This window comes from Musa acuminata, chromosome BXJ2-8 (assembly GCF_036884655.1).
Source record: "Musa acuminata AAA Group cultivar baxijiao chromosome BXJ2-8, Cavendish_Baxijiao_AAA, whole genome shotgun sequence".
NCBI classification, from domain to species: domain Eukaryota; kingdom Viridiplantae; phylum Streptophyta; class Magnoliopsida; order Zingiberales; family Musaceae; genus Musa; species Musa acuminata.
In genome coordinates this window covers 12,711,962-12,733,770 of record NC_088345.1, presented here as the reverse complement: position 1 = coordinate 12,733,770, position 21,809 = coordinate 12,711,962, and the positions used below count along the sequence as shown (strand labels likewise).

Sequence of the window (21,809 nt, the reverse complement as noted above, 5' to 3'; positions counted from 1 at the left end):
TAATAAGGGTTATATTCATAGAAAGGAAGGAATTGGCTTTATGAGTAATACTCAACAAAAGCCAACTATCTTCATGAAAGGATCTACATTACATGTCTCATCTAGAGAAAAATATATTTTTTTGTATAAAATATGATCATTTTACCTACAAATGTTCATTTAAAAGATTTAGTTTACACAAATTAGTTTGGGTTCCTAAAGGAACCCTAAATCACTCAATGATATGTAGATCTATTTATGAGGAACACAAGGCTAAATGAATACCTAAAAAAAAACCTCATTTCTTGTAGATATATCATATCTATAATCACAAGCTAGGAGCAAGATATGGTACCTTGATAGTGGATGCTTAAGACACATGATCGACGATCCAATACACTTCTTTAAGCTCACTAGCCAAGACGAAGGATTTGTCACCTTCGGAGACAACAACAAAGGAAAATTTATTGGAAAAGAAAATATAGATAACAAATCAATCTTTTTGATTGAAAATATTTCATTAATAGATAGTTTAAAGCATAAGTTCCTAATCATTAGTTAATTATGTGATAAATGTTACAACATCAAGTTTGAATCTAATGCTTGCATTATAGAAATACCACACATAAATAGATTTTTGATTGCCTTAAGGACCAACAATGTCGATAAAATTGATCTTGATGAGTTTTGTAATAAAACTTACTTTTTTGTTTTAAATGATGATACGTGTCTTTGGCATAGAAAATTAGGTCATGCAAGTATGAAACCAATTTCATAAATTATAACTAAAGATCTTGTAAGAGGTATGTCTAAAATGAAATTTGTCAAAGGCAAAGTTTATTATGCATGCCAACTAGGAAATCAAATAAAAAGTAGTTTCAAATCAAAGAATCCAATAAGCACTTCTAGACTACTACAATTGATCTATATGAATTTATTTGGACCCAATTGATACAATAAGTCTAAGAGGTAGTAAATGTGTCTTTGTAATTGTTGATGATTTTAGTAGATACACTTGGACGTACTTCTTGGCTAACAAAAATAATTATTTTAAATGTTTCTCAAAATTTTATAAACATGTTCAAAATGAAAATGATTTTATGATTTTATCTATTCATAGTAATCATGGTAGTGAATTTTAAAACCATGTTTTTAAAAAAATTTGAGTTAAATGGGTACAACTATAATTTCTCTACTCCAAGAAATTCATAACAAAATGGAGTAGTTAAAAGAAAAAATAGAAGCTTACAAGAAAAGAAATGACAAGAACCATGTTAAACGATCATAGTCTACCAAAATATTTTGGGCCAAAGTCGTTAACATGACATGCTATGTCATGAACAGAGTTCTCGTAAGATCATTACTTTCCAAAACTCTCTATGAATTGTGGAACAATAGAAGACCCAATATTTCATATGTTAAAGTTTCTAGTTGTAAATGTTTTATTTTAAATGAAAAAGATGTCTTAAAGGAATTTGATGCTAAATCCGATAAATGTATTTTTCTTGGTTATTCCTCTATTTCTAAAGCCTTTTGTGTCTTTAATAAAAAGAAGTTTGGTTATAGATTAATCCATTCATGTTTTTTTTAATGAGCTTCCCGAATTTAAGAAAAATAATTTTGATGATGATTTTGATTTTGATGGCTTAAATTTGAATGAAAAATCTCCTCCCCCAAGCAACTTGGATGCATCTTCTTCCAAAAAATCTTTACCTAATGATTGAAAGTATGTAGATGCTCATCCTAAGGACTAATCATTGGAGATACATCAAAATGTGTTAGAACTTGTTCTTCTTTTAAAAAAATTTATGTGAATGCGACATTTTTGTCACAAATTGAAACAAAATGCATTGATGAAGCCCTAAAAGATTATTCATGGGTCTTTGCAATGCATGAGGAATTAAATCAATTTAAGAGAAATAAAGTATGAAAGCTTATTCTTAGACCTAGTGACTATTTGGTAATTAGTACTAAATAGGTCTTTAGAAATAAGCAAGTTAAATTTTGTATCATGGTTAGAAATAAGGCTAGACTAATGGTCAAAGATTTCAATCAAAAAGAATGTATCGATTATGAAGAAACCTTCGCTCATGTAGTTAGACTTGAAACCATAAGGATTCTCCTTGCCTATACTAGTTATAATAATTTATTTCAAATAGATGTTAAACATGCTTTTCTTAATAGCTTTCTTTCCGAAAAAGTTTATATTGAACAACCACCTCGATTTGAAAAAGTAATTTTTCCGAATCATGTGTTTAAGTTATCTAAGGCTCTCTACAGATTAAAACAAGCCTTTGAGCTTAGTATGAGAGGCTTAGTTCTTTCCTAATTCAAAATAATTTTATGAAAAGTAAGGTCGATACTACATTGTTTATTAAATATTTTGAAAATAATTTTCTCATTGTCCAAATTTATGTTGATGATATCATTTTCGGTTCTTCAAATGAATCTTTGTATAAATTGTTTACCAAAAGTATGAGTCAAGAGTTTGAAATAAGCTTAAGGGCGAATTAACTGTTTTCATAGGATTGCAAATTAAACAATTAAGTGATGTAATTTTTATTAGTTAGACTAAGTATGCTTTAGATCTATTGAAACGATTTAATATAGATAGTGCCAAAACTATTAAAACACCAATGAGCACTTCTACAAAATTAGATATAGACATTAATGAAGAATGTTTTGATCAAAAAACTTATAGGAGTATAATAGGTAATTTATTATATCTCACAACAACTAGACCTAATATTATATTTAGTGTTAGACTATGTGATAGATTTCAATCTAATCCCAAGCAATCTAACTTAAAAGCTGTTAAAAGAATTTTTAGATACCTAAAAGGAACTCCTAATCTAGGATTGGTATCCAAAATCCAAAAGCTTTGAGTTACTTACTTATGTTGATGATTATTTTGTTGGTTGTCAAATATATAGAAAAAGTACATTCGAAACATGTCAACTCTTAGGTCATGCACTTATCTCTTGGTCTTTCAAGAAACAAACCTCGGTTGCATTATCTATAATTGAATCTGAGTATATAGCAGTAGGTGTGTATTGTGTACAAGTTATATGGATGAAAAATATTTTGGAAGATTATAGAATTCACTTGAAAAATATACCTATAAAATGTGATAATACTAGTGCAATATATTTAACAAAAAATCTCATTCGACACTCTAGAACTAAACATATTGACATTAGGCATCATTTTACTAAATATCATGTTAATAACAATAATATATCTTTAGAATTTATTGATATAAAATATTGATTAGTTAATATTTTTATAAAACCTTTAAATGAGGAACAATTTAATTTTATTAGAAAATAATTAGGCATGTTAAATCTTCTGAATGCCTGAATTCCTTTACACATTTTTCGGATTTCTTAGTTTTTTGTAACTTGAGTTTTCATTTTAAATCGAGATTGTTTCCTTCCTTCCTTCTTCTTGCAATTCACTAAAGAAGAATTTTTATAGACTTTTGATATACTTGATCGTTCATGCGATAATCAATTTCTATTATACGATAATCTTCCTTCTATTTACAAGAATAAGGATTTGATTCATAAATTACTAGTATGCACATTTTGATATTTTATGATGAATTCTTTCTCCACGTGAAAGTAGAAGCTTGATTCAATGAAACTTATTTTTTTCATGGATTTGATTTGGTTCAAATCTTTTCATAGATTTGGTTCTTATAACTTGATTTTTCCTATGAATGAATTCCTCCCTTCTTCTTCTTCCGCTTCTTCTTATTTTTATGACAAAAGGAAAAAAAACTTGCACATCTAAAGCAATAATGCTAGTTTGCCCATTTCAAGAAGCAAACTGAGTCATCTTGCAAAGTTATTACTTAACTTCTCATTTCATAAATTCGCTAGCTTGCATAAATTGGTATAAAACTTACTTAAATAGTGTAAAATACTTGCATAAATTGTTGAATAATTGTCCTTTTTGTTGATGACAAAGGGCGAGAAATGAAGTGTGTTTTGAAATTATGCCAAAACAATGTTGAATGTGGTATTATGCATGAAATGATAAATGGTTAAAAAAATACTTTAATATCATATATGTTATGTTAAATTTGGTATCATGCATAAAGTGATAAATGGTGCTTCTGTATCATGAATGTTATGCCCAAAATGATGTTAATTTTTGTATCATGCAAGAAATGATGAATGCTTTAGTATCATGAAGGTTATGCCCAAAGTAATTTATTATCATGCATAAGATGATGAAATTATGCATGTTATATTTTGATGACTTTAATCCATGATGATGCACAATGTATGAAATTTTGATATATTACGTTTGATCACTATGATTGAAATAATTTCACTTGAATTCAAAGGTCATGATTTCTTTTGAATTCAAGTTTGCTTTATCTCAATATGACATATATATAGGGGGGAGTTAGGGTTAACTCTGTCATCAATTGGTTGTCATCATAAAAAATAGAGAGATTGTTGAATTTTAAATTTTTATGATGACATCAATTGGTGAATTAATGATCTAATATGAGATAAGTGATGTAGGACTAACTATGATCGTAAGAAAGAAAAAACGATTAAAGAAGAATCAAAATTAGGCCGGAGTCAATGATCAGAGATCGGGTTGGATGAATTGGGGGATATACCAAAGGATCAGATGATGCAGTGAAAGCTCGCCGGAGGTTCGTCGGAAATTTATCGAAATCTCGCCGGAGGTTCATCGGGAGTTCGCCGAAAGCTCGCCGGAAGATTGCCAAGAGTTTGCCAAAAAATCACCGAGAGTTCGGTTAAACCATTGACGTGTAGGACAACTTAGATTGCAATTAGAGTAATTGTTTTAGCCTTAACTGTTGTAGTTAGGACTTTAATTTGAGTTAATTTTGGGAGAAATCCTACTAACTCAATTAGGGGCTAATTGGACCTTTAACAATGCTAAATTGGGCTAGTTGGATAGCTCATTCAGCCACTTGGAGCCACGTTAGACGGTGGCACCGCCTAAGGTTCAGCCTCCCAGGTGGTCTGGACGGTGGTACTATCCAAACTGGGCAGTGGTATCGCTGACAATTATTGCTGCTAGGCAGTGGTTCCTCCCTATCAAGCAATGGTACCGCTAGAGCTCGATCTCCGAGGCTATGTCAAGCGGTAGTACCACCCAAATTGAGCGGTGGTACCGCCCAATATCAGTCTACAGGCGATGGTACCACTCAATAATGTCGGTGGTACCGTCAGTACCCCGAAAACCTAGGATGAGACACATTTTAGTTCCATTTTTTAAGTTATTAGGCCTATAAATATCCCACTTTTTTCTGCATGAAAGAGCACGAAAGTGTGAACAAAAATCTTGAAATTTTGGGTTGTAAAATTGTTAAGTGTCCTCCTCCTCCCTTTCTAGTTTTGTAATCATTCAAGAAAAGGCGTAAGGCTTGTAAGGGTTATCTCTTAAACCCGTGAAAAGGAGAAAGCGTTATAAGAGGGTGGTTGGTCTTCGCCCATTGAAGGAATACCATTAGTAGACACCGGTGGCCTCAACAGAGGAGGAATCGGGAGTGGATGTAGGTCACAACGACTGAACCACTATAAATTTTGTTGTGCACTCTCTTTTGCTCTTCGTTATTATTGTTTTATGTTTTTAATTACTTATTATATTTATTTCAAGTGAAACACACTTTTGATATCAATTCTGATATGGGTTTCATCGAATCAAACTTTTTAAAATTATTGAAGTTTTCTGAATTAACGAAATTTTTATCGTAAACACTAATTAGCCACCCCCCACCCCCCCTCCCTTAGTGCCAAATCGATCCTAACAATTCCTGCATCACTCAAACACTAATTAGATCATAACTTCATCATCAAAATCCAAGATTCAATAATCTTCCCCTTTTTGATAATGACAATCAATTGATGGTAGAGTTTAAACTAAACTCTCTCTATCTATGTGCCATATTGAAATAAACTTTGAATACAAAAACTCATGAGTATTTTATCATTGCATGCATCATAATATCGAATCATTGCATACATAATTTTAAACCATCATAACTTCGAAACATTAGAGTACATCATACCATGCATGATTCAAATCATCATCATAACTTCTCATTTTTCATCAACAAAAAGAAAAGTGTAACTAGCATATTTTTGAAACATGTAAGCTAGTAAGTTAGCAAGTTTTATTTCACCTTAGAACATGCAAGCTAGTAAGTTTTTGATATATGCAAGTTAGCAAAATTTTTGCTTCTTGATATGTGCAAGCTAGCACTTTTTGCTTCTCTTTTGAGATGTGCAAGTTAGCAAAATTATTGCTTCTTGAGATATGCAAGCTAGTACTTTTTGCTTCTCTTTTGAGATGTGCAAGCTAGTAATTTTGCTTCTCTTGAGATGTGCAAGTTTCTCTTTTCTTTAAAATGTGAAAGCTAGCAATTCTTTCTCCCCCTTTGTCATTGTCAAAAAGAAAGGAATAATATAACATTATAATTCTTTTCCCTTTACATCAATTTTTAAATCATGATAAATATTAATAACAAAATAAATTTATATCAAAAGTGATCAATTTGATGATGGGGTATAGATATTATAAACACAAAAGAGTCATATAAAAATAAACAAATATCAAGTTGTGAGTATCCAAATATCATGACTCATTTTGATAAGTCTCATCTTTAGTAAAAAGAAAGAATCATACGAGAATATCTTGATTCATGCATAACAAATAAGTCATCAAGATCATGATTTTGATAAAACTCATTCAAATTCAAATCATCAAAATCACTTTCATAGTTCAAGAGATTCATAAAAAATAACATAAATAGATTCATTAATCTCTTATTGAAAACTCAATAGGATAGAGAAATTTTCAAGAAAAATACATTTCTTTTTTTTATTTTTACGTGATTGATTTCATATAAGCATGCCCTTATTTTCTATACTAAATCCATGCATCATCGTTTAAAATCGAAAAACAAGTTTCATCATGACAAAGATCAATAGTATATCACAAAAAATAAAACATCTTGAATCAAATAATTCCAATGTCAATGTTATTATTGTTTCGGCTAATGAGCTTTATGAAGTGTGTTGGATCTCCGATCATATTATCAAAATATCATTTTTGCTCCTAGCTTTCGATTATATATATTTCTATAAGAAAGGTGGGTTTGCTTTAGGTACCCATTTGACTTTGAGTTCCCCATGATTAGATCTACCTATCTTGTCTTTTGGCATAAAATCATTTATGGTTCCTTTAGGAACTCAAACTAATTTATGTGAGCCATATCTTTTAAATCAACATTTACACGCAAAATGTTTATCACAAAAATTACACTTAAATCTTAGGCGGAACATGTAAAGTTGGTCCTTTAACAAAAGTAATTGGCTTTTATTGAGTGTTGCTACTCACAAAGCCGATTCCCTCTTTTCTACATGACATTTATTAGCAAGAATCATATCTAATGATTTGTTATCAATTTTATTTTTTTCTAATATTTATTGTAATAGCAAAATTTTCTTTTTGACTAAGTTTAACTCTTCACATTGAGTACAAGAGGTTAACATGCAATTATCATGCACATTTTTTAATTTTTTAAATTTACTAGAGAGAGAAGCATTATCCTTTTTTAGCATTTTATATTTCTTAGTAACTAATTTAAAATAATAATAAAAACTCATGAAATGCATTAAGTAATTCATTGTAAGGTAAAGGGGTTTCGGGTGAGTCATATACCTCGTCGTCAAAAGCCACCAAAGCGTAGTTCGTCACCCCACCTTCATTGGTTTGCTCCTCATCTTCGGATGCACTCGATTTATCCTAAGTTACCTTGAGTGCTTTCTTCTTCTTTAGCAGTTTCTTCTTTTTCAATTGAGGGCATTCGCTTTTGAGGTGCCCCGACCTTTTGCATTCATAGCAAGTTATTGTGTCCTTTTTAAGTTCATTTTTATTCTTAGATTCTTGTCTTATGAACTTTTTAATTTTTTTTGTGAGGAGTTCAAAGTCATCATCATTACTTGAGCTTTCGCTCGAGTAATATTTTTTTATTATAAATGACATATCCTTCTTATTCTTTGAAAGGTTGTTCTCATGTTCGTCATGTGTCATATAAGTCATTTCATAGGTCATTAATGACCTTATAAGTTCTTCAAGAGGAAAATAGTTGAAGTCCTTTGCTTTTTGAATAGCAGTTACTCTTTGGTCTCAATTTTTAGGAAGAAATCATAAAATTTTATTAACAAGTTTAAGATTCATAAAACATTTACCAAGATTTTTCAAACCATTGATGACATTCGTAAAATGAGTGTACATGTCACAAATGGTTTCATTCGAAACAATTCAAAACTGTGCATCAAGATATTTATCTTAGATTCTTTTACTCTACTTGTGCATTCATGAGTAATTTCAAGTGTGTGTTAAATATCATGAGCAGTTTCACAAGTCAAAATACGATTAAACTCATTTTTGTCCAAAGCACAAAACAAAGCATTCAAGCTTTAGTATTTAACGAAAATAATTTTTTTCTTAAAATCATTTCATTCGTTCATACGTTTAGAGAGTATTTGAAAATCAAGTTCAATGACATTCCATAAATTGAAATCCATAGAAAGCAAGAAAACTCACATTCTTGTTTTCCAATACATGTAGTTCGTCCCATTGAATATAGAAGGATGAGTGATAGAGTATCCCTCTAGATTGCTAGCAAAAGCTATTTAATCTCTTTTGGGTGTTAAACCAATCGAGAAAAACTTAGCTCTGATACCAACTGTTAGGACTGTATCGACACTAAAAAGAGAGGTGAATTAATGCTTTTGTAAAATTATGTCGATTTAGAAAACTCATTCGATAAAGCCTGTATCGAAAAGATATTTAACTTGAAAACATTCGTAAGAGTAGTGAGCAAATAAATTAGTTTGCAAGATGAATGAAAAGCATAAAGTAAATACAAACCAGATTTATAGTGGTTCGGTCGTCCCGATCTATACGTCCACTTCTAATTCCTCTTCACTCAAAGCCGTTTTCACTACTGATCTTCTTTCAATGAGTAAAGATCAACTACCCTCTTACAACTCTTTCTTTTTTTCACAGGCTCATGAGAACCTTTACACCTCTCTCTTTTGCACTTAGAGCTCACTCCTCCCTTAGAAACACCTCTAAACACTAGAAGAGGAGACTCTACACTAAAAAAGATTATAATTCTTTTTTCATAAAGATTCTTTCTCCTTTTTACTCTTATTCTTGGTTACCCAAGAAGGAATTAGTGGGGTATTTATAAACCCCAAATGGCTTTAAAAATTAGAACCAAAACTCAAATCCCCATGTTTTCAGGGTATCAACGGTACCATCGCTTGTGTTGGGTAGTACTATCGCCTGCAGCATTGACACTGGGCGGTACCACCGCCTGACACAGTTTGGGAGACTGTGTTTAGGCAGTACCACCGTTGGGTCCTTCAAAAAAAGTACATTTCGTACTTTTCTAGCTCACAAGCGGTTCCACCACCTAGCGATGCTACCGCTTGACCCAACTTTTGGGTCACTGAATGGACCTCCTAATGAGCCCAAATTAGTCCCATATCATACCTAATGGGCCCATAACTGAGTTAGTATAGTTACACCTGAAACTAACTCAATTAGACTTAAACTACTTTGATCTAGACACAATCAATTACAAACATGAATCCTATGTTGTCCGATATATCATTGGTTTATTTAGCGCTTTGTCCAATCCTTCGACGCATCGTCCTTTCCTTCGGCGTATTGCCCAACCATCGGCATGTTGACCTCCCGCAACATCCGATCTTCTTAACGCAATGTCCAATCTTTCTAACCCGATGCTCGAACTCATAACACGAAGTCCTTCCGACACGTCGACCAGTTCTTCGGCCCGATATCCAATCTTCTGACATGTTTCAATCCGACCCAACATCTGATTTTTTTCTATTTCAATTGATTTGTCTTTCCACGATCGAAGTTAGTCCTACATCATGCAAACATTGATTAGATAATTCAACACCACCTCAAAGTCACCTCATCGCAACAAAACCCTTGTCAAACCACCACGAGAGCTACTCGGACGACTTCACGTTTTCGGATCAAGACCGAGCTGTGCTGACTCCCGATCGACAACATTGAGGAAACAACCACGATTATTATATTTTGAAGCAAATCATGTATATATATTTCCAAATTCTATTTTTTCCTTATACAAACCGTCAGCAGTGCATATAAATTCTGATCCTAATAACTATACTTACTAAATATGGAAGATAAATGAATCTGATGTGTCAAATTCTATAAGACGAGAATCTTCAACATCCCTCAAGTAATGTTTTAGATGTAAAACTAATATTCTTATTAGAATAAATGTCACATATTTTCCAACATCATACCTTCACCTCAAAAAGCCCCAAGCAGATGAACTGAAAAAAGAAAGTCTCGAGTTTTAACATCACTAGAAGATACACGTTTTCTCCTCCATCTCAGATAAATAGTCCCCAGAAGTTCCCTGCCTTCCCACATGGCCTCTCCACACACTGCGTTGTCTCAGATGGGGCAGGGTGGGACTTCCAGGGTTCCGCCAGCCTGAATCTGGCCCCAGCCGATAAGACGCCAGTGCTTCTCAACACGCCGGCTCAGGGCAATCTTCTCCCCTTTGCTTGTGCACACTGGTGCAGTAAGCTGCAGCTTCGCCAGATCATTCTTCACAGCAACGACTCGAGCCCCCGTGGACATAGATCCTATGTTGAGCATCAGGATTTCGCCCTTCGTCAGCTTAGACACCTTCCCTTGTTTCTCTGTCCCTTTTGTCCTGACACCCAAAAGCCTCCGGAGGAGAAAAAAGTTCACCTGTAGGAACCAAGTTAAAAAGGCAGCAATTCAGGCATGCAGCACAAAGCATATTGCAGATACAAATACATCTCTCTTCCAGTGTAGATCATATGCTTCATCCTCTGTTTCAGTTACATGCATCTTGTTATGACATGTAGCTCTACCAAGGGAAACATCATCAAATTGTGAAAGGCCCTCTATGACAAATTGTCAAACTTGTTCCAAATGTATGATCTATTATGCCATACTATCCATATATCTAGTGAGAAACAAATAACTACAATATGATCCACTCTTAGATATGAACGACTATACAACTGTTTATCAAAATATTTTGCATTCATAAGAACACAAATAAAAACTCACCTATTTCCATTTTTTTCTCAATATTCATAAACATCATAGACTCTCTCAAGTCTTCATCATTTTCTCCAACATGCCCATCTATTTATCCACTATTTACACCATTGTTGTAATAATTTCCAGTATATTTAGACCCTTCTCTGTAGTATCTTCAAAATTAGACTTTAAAAATTCAAAGCAACAAGGTGAAAACCCTTGTTATCTTGCAAATCTAATTTTGGAACAAGCCCCTTGCTAAAGATCTCACACCAATTAACCAAAGGCAAACTTCTTGTTGGTGTGAAATTGGTCTGATGTCAAAAAATCCAATTGTTTCTTCTTTGAGTCTTGCAATATACACACATAAGAACTCCATAGGAGAGCGGAAGAAAGATAAACCATGAAAATCATAAAAGGCAAGGAAATATCAAGTTGTAAAAGTAGAGAAAGGGAAAGAGAAGGGTTACAGCAAAGATGTGCAAAATCATACTTCAAGATGGGTGAGGGAGAGGTGAGAATGTGCTATGTGTGTGTGTGTGGTATATGTGAAATTTATGAACTTACAGAGCTCATGCAAAACTGCATATCAGAATAAGTTATATTCATCTTTTAAGTGTGTCGCTAAATCAAGTATGGAAGTAGAACTGGGCAGAAACGATCACTGGATAAATGCCTTTATTAAGTTGTTAACATTTTTTTTTGGATGATTAATGTATAAAGATAATAACGAACCAGAACATGGAAACAAAATGTAACGTACCTCCAGCTCAACAAAGACATCAGGCAGCGAACCAACTTCACCAAGAACCTGACCTACCAGCCTATCAGCACGAGTTAATGTGGGATCCATTGTAGTGCCTACACCAATGAGCCCCCCGGGCACGGCAAATTGAAGCTCATTTTGTTCAGCATATAGTGAAACAATCCTCGAGTATATAGGGGTGCACTTTATATTCCCACTCTCATCTTTAACAACGATACCAGGACGAACTTCAATAAACTGGTTCACCTTTAAAACACCCTGTATAAAACATTATCAATTTCAAGTTTCTTTTTAATACAAGTGACCGAAGTGCATCATGTTAATGAGTATTAAGCCCATTCAGTCCAAGAAAAAAAAAATAAAGCAATATATGACAGCAAAAAAGGCAAAGAAAAAGTGTTTTACAAAAGGCTTGCAGTAAAATTATAGTAAATCCCAAGATATGCAACATGCTTATAACTTGCTGAAGAAGCTCAATAATAAAGCAATGTTACAATACCCATCATACAATTGTACAGCATACTGAGACATAGGAGATTGTGGAAGAGATACAAGCATATCTTAAGTTCTGCAAAGACAATAGGTGACAAGTTACATACCCTAAGGATGCTTCCACCTGCAACACCACCTTTTATCTCATCAACCTCAGAGCCGGGCTTGTTCACATCAAAAGAACGGATGACAATCATGTTTGGAGGTGAAATAAAGTTTCTCTCTGGAATAGGGATTTTCTTAACAAGATACTCGCAGACAACGTCAATATTATATTTCAATTGAGCAGATATTGGCACCACAGGAGCTCCATCAGCAATAGTACCCTGACAATTTTATTCATGTTCTAACAATGTCATGGTTTATCTAGGTATCAAACAGAGAGGATAAAGAATTCCTGGTTTTTTTCTGAAGATTGACCTGAATAAACTTCTGGATTGCTTCATGTTGATTAATTGCAGCACTTTCCTGGATTAGATCAATCTTATTTTGTAAAATAATAATATGTTGCAGACGCATGATTTCAACAGCAGCCAGATGTTCAGACGTTTGAGGCTGTGGGCAACTCTCATTTCCAGCTATAAGAAGTAAGGCTCCATCCATAATTGCAGCACCGTTAAGCATAGTAGCCATAAGAATATCATGGCCCTAAAAAACAAAACAGAGCAATAACATAAAAAAGAGTTAATTTAGTTTCTGCATAAAATAAGTATAATCCTTTTTTTATTATTGTTGCATGTTGAACGTGATTAGTGTAGAGGTACAAAACAAATCCTTTAAATAAACTTAAACATAACTATTGCATCAATTTGCATATTAATATAAAGGTATTTCAAGATATGCAATACTTCCAATCAAGTTCTGTACCAGAGTGTGAAGCACACAGAAGATTGGCGCTAACATTAACCAGGATGCTGACCATGAGAGCTGAACAGTTCTAAAGATTATTTCACTATATAATAACTCTGTCACATCAATTGGAAGTTCTAAAAATCACAACTGCAGTGACCTCATATTGCTTTAGGATTATGGAAATATATTTGCACTAGCGCATGAAGATTGGATTTCATTAGGACTCAATCCAATATAACTAGATTGAGAGGGTGAGAAATGAGAACTCTGCCAGACTGGTTTCACAATAGTTATTTCACTTCTACGGAGCAACATTAATGTTTCCCTCTTTTTTTTAAATCAATAAGTGTTGATATCTTTCATCGGTTTTAGAAGAAGCTCCAGTAGAAGCTCTACCGAAATTAATATATATTCTAAACAAAAGATGGTTTTGATGGGTTTCTAGTCTGAACCATACAACATCAATCTGATGCTCTGGAAATAGGCTTCTAGTCTGAACCATACAACATCAGTCTGATGCTTTGGGGGACACCAATTTCAAATTCTAAACCAGGACAACTAAAACACTTGTAGAAATTTAACACAACATGCATTAAATGCTTGGAAAGACCTATGAAAAATAAAAGTTTTGGGATAGTAAATGAGAAGGTAAATTGAAGAAACTTAAAAACAAAGTTCAAGCAAGATGATGGTCAAAAAAGAAAAGGATGATGAAATATCATATAGTCCAAGGAAAACTTCCAAATTTTCCACAATTAATGTACGAGTCTCTCAGAACCCTGGACAAATATGATTGCATTGGCATAAGTTGCTAAAAAATTAAAAATAAAGGAAGACAAAAAGACCACATAATTATTTTAATGTTCCACAAAAGCCTCTAAATGCACAGATAACTCAAGTATATTCAAGATGAGGTGTAGAAAAGGGGAGTGGTACTTGCAACTCTCCTTCAATTATTCAAAACAAAAAATGTCCCATTCATTCAGCATTGGCTCTAAATAAAACAATATATGGTTTTTGACAGAACTTAACTACTTTACATAATTGCCCAGCCCTCCCTTGCAGTCCATGTACACAAACAAACCACTGATTTCCACAACATTTTGAGCTTAACGTGCCAACTAAACTCAGATATATGGTATGTATGCATATTCCTTTCTCAGATTGGTTCTTTTTTTAAGGATTGGTGTGAATATTCCATTGACATGAAGGTGCTTTGTGATGGTATGTGTACTCTGCTTGAGTGCAGAATAAAGGTCAAGATATTCCTAGAGTGCAAAATGAAATTAACACCCTGCCCCTTGTGAGAATTGTCAACAGTCAAGCAGATGGACCATGGTGTACATGCAATATTTGAATAGCATAAGAAAGATTTTGACAGCCCCTACACCTTTTAGACTCAGATTTTTGACATGCCTAGTGAGGCCTTGCATTTCTGTAATCTTGACTTTACTGGTCCCTATGTTTTAAGATGTAAACAACATTATGCTCTCCATTAACAAATGAAAAAAATACCTGTTATGTATGTCCTGTATTATCTCAGGCAGTTAAGATCAGAGAGTTCAAACAGACAAACTTGAATGGAGTATTGTGGAGCAACCAAGGAGTTAGAAGAAGAGAGGCCAACCGATATTCCTTACTAAGTCCTAATAACAAATTTTATTTTATATTTATTTTTTTTCGGATGTATTTTTTACTCAATGTTATAGGGAATCTCTAAATCTTATTGAGTCTATTTGATGTCTCAGAGTCCTCATAAGGGTATGGCAAATTATGAAAGTTGTTTAAATTAAAGTTTAGAGTTCTAGAAGATCCTTTAGATAGGATTATAAAGATGGTAAGATTACCAAAACTATAGGGACTTGTATCCCAAACCCCTTGGTAGGTCATCTATAAGTGGCTGTAGAGGCCTCTAAGCCCAACATTATTTCATTTTTGAAATTAATTTAGCAGTAGTTTCGTAGTAATCCTCGTTCTTCTCTCTTTCTCTTGAGGTCTTTTATATTGCTCAAATTGGAGGAAACCCTGATGGGATTAGCCAAATCCTGTAACGGAGATAAGTATTGTTTTCTTTCTTTTATTCTTCTTTTCCTATGTTGGGCCATCACCATGCCTATGCAATACAAAAGCACCACTGAAATGTATAGTCAGATAAAAGATTATTTTATCCTAGTCCAATTAGAAGTCTATTAAAGAAATATACAGTTCCAAGGTAAGTCACCTTACCGGGCAATCCACAAAAGAAACATGTCTTAGAAGTTTCATCCTAGTGTTCTCAAACCCTGGAACATCACATGGAGGACTGTCTTCTTTTCCACTTCCATAAGCCCTGCTTAAGCATAAAAGATCAACAGCTGAAGATATATCAAAGCAAACAAGGGATTTTTTTATCAAGGAACCATACTTGTAACACATAGGTCGTGGGCATCTATCATCTTCACATTTATATATTTTTGCATTGGCATATCCCAGCTTGATGGTGATATTGCGCTCCAACTCATTCTTGAAGCGAACAGTCTGCCAATACAAAGCAAGTCAATCATTGTACAGATTTTGGATGGAGAAAAGCTTGCCAGATACTATACCAATTACTGTACCATCTAATGCAACTTCTATTGCTTCACATCTTCTAACGACAGCATGTATCTAATGCAACTATCATTTAAAATAATAAACACTAAATGCAAACCCATACTGACGAACCAACTAGCAACAAACATTATGAGCTACAGGAGTGGTCGTAAGAGTGCTTTTTATTAACCAATAATTTTCGCTGTGTTCATGAGTTTTTGCTTGTTTTCAACTTCTATCCCCTTCAAATTGGATCAAAACTGCCTTCCTATTCCTAAATATGATATATATGCACCTTAAGTTATAAAGGCTTCTACACTCAGATTCTAGTTGCCCATGCCCAACCAATCTTGGTCGGTGGAAATGGAGCAAGAGAGCCAAAACCTGTCCTTATAGGATCATGTGAGATATCATCAAAGGCAGCAAACTTCTCAAAATCTTAAGAGCACGCAAAACCAATGATTATTTTATAAGACATGATAAAATCATCTAATTACCAAAAAAGAACTTGGTAGACCATATAGTCATTGTTAAATTTTCCAAGTGATCACTTGATGAACCTCTCTAGTGTTTAAAGCAAATGCACACAACATTATTAAAAACCATAGACCTTCACATAAATATCTTGGGGCAACAACAACTGATCTAAAACTGTAGACGTTTAAGTAAATATCTTGGAAAGACATCAATTGGTTCGAATTAAAAAGACTAACAGTAGTACCTGTACACCGGATATTGCTTTTACAACAGTTGACTTTCCATGAGCCACATGACCAATGGTACCTAAAATTAAATATAGATCATTATACTTAACACAAAAAATAAAACAGATAAAAGGATGCAAATGGACGAGGGTAAAATGAGATATGAATATGTAGCATACTCTTAACGAAGAAGAGGAATAAATTTACAAGGAAAATCAAAGACCAAGAGTAAGAATACAAGAAAAGAACTGGTAAAAAAAGTTACCACACTTCAATACGATGAAGAAGCTTGTGAACTCTCCAAACCACAGGAACACCTTGACCCACTAAGATGAACAGAAGAAACTTATTCCATGATGCACACATGGTTAGCAGGGGTGTGGAAATGAAGAGTTCAAACCGAGAAACAAAACCAAACAAAATGGGTGTGTCTGTTTAAAATTTGTTCACGTTTTATTATTGATTGGTCCAGTTTGAGAAGTTGAAAAGCAAACAACTCTCAGTTCCTGGTTTGAGGCTTTGAGGTTTGAAAAATCCATCAATGATATGTTTCTCCTTATTATCTAAAGGGCAAATCATAAGAAAAACATTTATAGAATAATTTTTATAAAACTAAATAAAAATTGAATTACCCATGACAACATTAATTAATTTCTTCTTATTATGTTTTTCAGTTGGGAAATAATCTTGGAACTGAATGATGTTTGCACAAACCTATAACCTTTATCTCAAATAATTAACAATTTTGGCGGTTCCACAATCCATGGAATGCATTATATTATTGAACTCATTGTTAGTTAACAAGTACCACTAATTTAACTAAGTATGACAATGTCTACAATCCAGCATCCACTCGAAGGAATATTGGTTAGAACAGGATTAGAGTACTTTGGAAGTTTCACAATAATGCTAACAGAAACAAGCTATTTTTAAGAAATAAAAATATAGTTGACTTTCCAGTGAACTTAAAACAAAAGAAAATACAGTTAAATAAGGGACAGAAAATTTTGCAAAGAATAAGTTCTGCCAACAAGCAAATCTGGTGCATCTAGTCTTAATGAATTCCTGTGCAAGCAATAGTTCTTACCAATGTTAATGGTAGCCTGACGTGAGATAACTTCTGGCGACAGTGGGTGAAGTTTTGTCACATCAAGTTTACTCAAGTCTTGCTCCATTAATCCTTTACGAGACATTTTTTATGTAGACGATATACCTCAGTTGAGTCCTGAAAGGAAGCAAAGATACATATTCTACTGAGGTGAAGCTAATAAAACGATTGAAATCTTCAAAACTGGTACTCCAATATCTTTCTGCATCACATAGATGTCCTGATCCAGGATATACATAAAGTGCAACCTTAGTCTCCTTCTGCTTGATAGAAATAGCCTATAAGGAGGGGAGATTCGGGGGGCAATCAGGTACAAAAATTTCATGGATGTTTATGAATTTTCCAGAAACAAAATATGTAATCGGACGCTGTGTAGCAACAAGTGACAATGCAAGAGGCTGATGGTCCTTATAGGGACATGAAGAAGGTGTGCACTTTGTGAACAAGTAATATATAAGGTTCAAGAAATGAGGACCACATGGTGAAACCAGTTAAATGTAAGTCACTGGACCAGTACGATAGTTTGGATACATCGAACTCCTTTAACATATATTTGTTTATACCAAACTGATAACAATTTTACAGCTTATGCAAAGGTCTGCCCTACGGTTTAACAATTCGAGGAGGCACCTTTCTGTGGCGTACGCCATTCCTCGAGCCTAACTAGCTGGCCAAATATAACCTTAATACTCGCCCTTCTTTTTCTTGTTCGACTGCATTAATCTTTTAACAAAATCAGAGTCCTCTTGCCCAAAGCCCATCTGCCAGACGTGATTCCCACACCAGATGTGCCAAGAAAGTAGATTGATAAGACGATGGCACCCCAACGGCGGCGGCCGCTGGTGAGCGGAAGCGTCCGAGCCGCACGGAGATAAAGAGGCAGCACTCCCTCAATCAAGAATCTCCAGGGTTTTACTACGCCACTATCTTTCGATAAAGATATCACAGTCGTATGAGCACGACAAATTCCCCGACGTCGGCCTTTCGGGAGTTTAAGAGTGGGATCCTCAGAAAGAAAGAAAGAATATGAAGATAGTATGAGTCGTCGAACGGGCAAAACGAACCAACAACAAAAGCACGAAAACATGATCAAAATTTGGAAACAATCAAGAACACGCCCATCCGGCCGTAATACATCTAAAAGAAGCACGGGCAACAAGAATACATTTACCCTGAACAAGAGAAAGATACCTTGAAAGCTGGATCGGCGAAAGGATCAGCGCACGGTCGAGCAGAAACCCTAAGATCTTGAAAGATCGCGAGGGTATCGGAGCCGAGGAGAGCAAGAGAGGCGGAGGGGACGGCGATAACGGACGCCGAGGCGGAGCTGCTGCGGAAGATAAAAAGAACGAGAAAGAGGTGGCGGAGAGGGCGCTTCGTAGGGCATCCGCGTCGAGTCTCCCCGATGATCCGAGTCGCTAATTCCAGATCCGACGGTTCAAATAAGCTTCTCGCTTCTCCCCATCGGAGAGGGGGGCGGGCAGCGAACGAGCCCGAAACACGACCCGACTCAAACTCACGCGGCTCAGTTGTAAACTGGGCCGTGTCGGCCTGATGCTAAGATAACAGACCGAATGTAAATGGGCCCAATTTGAAGGCACCTCTACGAAGCTCTTTGACTTGATTAGTTGATCATTTAGTAAATTGTTTTTTTTTTTTGCATAATCTATTTTTAGCATTTAAATGAAACATCGCTTTATGTTTTGTATTTCTTGGATGAAAATTTAGACACCGTTATTCTTGACATATTTTAATAAGTTGGAAAAAAAAATTAATGTATTTGGTTGCTTATAATAAGCTGAAATATTATTAGTAATTAACTGGAGAAAAAGTCAAAGAGTCAACTCTCCATCTTATTTATGTTAGACTCCACTACTTTAGTGTTTTACGTTAATGTGTTATTAGTTCGAGCTATTAATGACCGACTAACTCTTAGAATTTAAGATATGATTGTATAAGATTTGAGTGATTAGGAGCGTAATTACATATTATTTCTATAATTAATTATTTTTAGTATCTTAATTTTTATATTTTTAATAGTTATATTAAGATATCTGTATTTATGAAAGTGAAACATTTAATCTCGTTTCTCCTTATGTCATCGATTATGTTAATTAAAATATCATACGTGCGTAGTGGTAAATCAAAGTGAGACAAAAATAATAAGCACTCGGTGATAAGCCCTATAATATTTCCATCAGTAAAATCAATGGTATAAGAAAAAATAAGATTAAATATTTTATTTTTATAACTTTTAAAAATATAAAGATCGATGTGCTCAAATTAACTAATTACATAAGGTAATATAACCCTCGATTGATCATGTAAAGGGGCACATATATTGATTTTTTTTTTTTAAACCTCTTTCAAATTTCATCTTATTCAAAATCTTTTCTTTTTCTTTGACTACTGAATTATTAAAGAAATATATTAAGTAATATGATAAATGCCTAATCAACCCCCTAAACATGGATCACGCTATGGGATTAGGTTTCAAAGGAGGGATTTGTTGGGGAGAACAAAGTTGATTAGAGAAAAAGGAAGGAGTCGATGTTTCTTCGTCTTCTACTAGGCATAGTGTTACAGGATCAGCACTTGTCGTCATAACACGCGAATCACACGGCATCATCATCTTATAAACTATCGTCTCTACTAATTCCACATGAAGTCAAGCCTAAGTGAGCATTCCTTTGACGTCGTCTTCATGGCCAATTTGAACAGACATCAAGCTTTTAGCTGAGGTCGTCACCGATACCATCGGACCGCCTTCGTCCAATTTCAACATGTCCAAATAGTCTTTTTTTGTCGAATTTAAATATGTATTTCGTTGTGTTTGACTTTTCTCGATGACCATAAAATCACACGTATTTATTTATAGAGAAGAAAACAAGATCAAGGTTGCAAATTAATTAGGCTTGTTTGAATGAGTGTTTCGTACTTTGTCAAACGGACCCGTCCTCTTCCTTTGCTCGATCGCTTTGTTGATGATGCAAGGGATTGAAACATCATCATCAATTTTAATCTATTAATCAATAAAAATATATTTTTTAGATAAATCATTCTCATTTATCAAAAATATTAAAGGGTGATTAATTTTGTTTCGTACAAAAGAGTATGATGCCATAATGTTTTCACGACTATGAAAGAACTTCACGCCTCACTCCAAAAGGGATCTTGGCATCAATATTAAATTAACATCGAATCCAAAATAAATGATTAAAAAGACTCCATCATTAGTTTAATTGTTAGAGAAAGATATTATTGACATTTGAGTCACGTATTTCATATTCATGTATATAAGATTATTTGAGGTATTTTCAAGATAAAAATATCGAACTACTAAGATGATTATTTTGATGTGACTTTGATGTGAAAACATCAATCTCCCGACGAGATCTTCCGAAGTGTCATCTATTATGAAGATTTAAATTGAAAGTGATTTCTCATCCTTCCGACAATCAATATAGTCGTGGGTAAAAAATAATTTTTTGATTGTGTTAAAAATAAATTTTTATATCTAATAATAAAATAATAAAAATATATTATATAAAATATTTTTTGATGAGATAATCTTCAACTGTCTTTATCAATATTAATTTGATATCTTATACATACAACACCTAACCTACATGTCATGTAGCTGACATGTGCTGAATGTAATATCTTTCCTGTGATTAGTTAAACATCGATATCAACGACTTGACATCGACTTCCAAATCCAATTCATGCAATTGAGCTGTGGGACGTTTCATTCATTGCCGGACATGACGTTTCTCTATCAACTCAAATCTAAGACGTGATATCCTCGTCAATAAATAATAAATCATGTATCCTGCTAATGAACATGTAATTTTTTGATTTGACGACGACTTTAAACCTAAGTACGAATTTGTACTTGTCATAATAATCACATCGCATGGATTATTGACCCATTATATTAATTTTTACAGTTTAAATCGATGACAATTATATCATACTGAATCGAAATGCGCACGAGACTACTTATGGAAAAATATACAAGTTGAATAATCATTGAAACAGACATAATCTAAGCATGTCGATCCTATTATGGATGCGAATCTATGATTCAGCAAGTAATTAAAAATGGGCACCAACCACGGGACCAAAACCCAACCACTACATGTATATATTTCTAAATCTTTTAAAGCTTATTGATATATATATATAT

General features: G+C 33.9%; 1 protein-coding gene across 2 annotated transcripts; it reads right to left on the bottom strand.

The window, feature by feature from the left end:
• Positions 1-10,288: 10,288 nt before the first annotated feature.
• On the bottom strand, positions 10,289-18,971 carry LOC135619242 (eukaryotic translation initiation factor 2 subunit gamma-like). 2 transcript variants are annotated; one of them, XM_065121072.1, is made up of 9 exons: positions 18,812-18,971; positions 17,600-17,737; positions 16,530-16,591; positions 15,642-15,754; positions 15,464-15,566; positions 12,806-13,033; positions 12,493-12,711; positions 11,891-12,151; positions 10,289-10,806 (listed from the first exon to the last, which is right to left on the bottom strand). In XM_065121072.1, the coding sequence occupies exons 2-9, from the start codon at positions 17,703-17,705 to the stop codon at positions 10,504-10,506; spliced, it is 1,395 nt and encodes a 464-aa protein (XP_064977144.1). In that variant the 5' UTR covers positions 17,706-17,737; positions 18,812-18,971; the 3' UTR covers positions 10,289-10,503. The 2 variants fall into 2 exon arrangements, with proteins under 2 accessions (XP_064977144.1, XP_064977145.1); XM_065121073.1 differs by lacking the exon at positions 17,600-17,737 and having other exon boundaries at positions 18,812-18,969.
• Between the last annotated feature and the right edge of the window lie 2,838 nt (positions 18,972-21,809).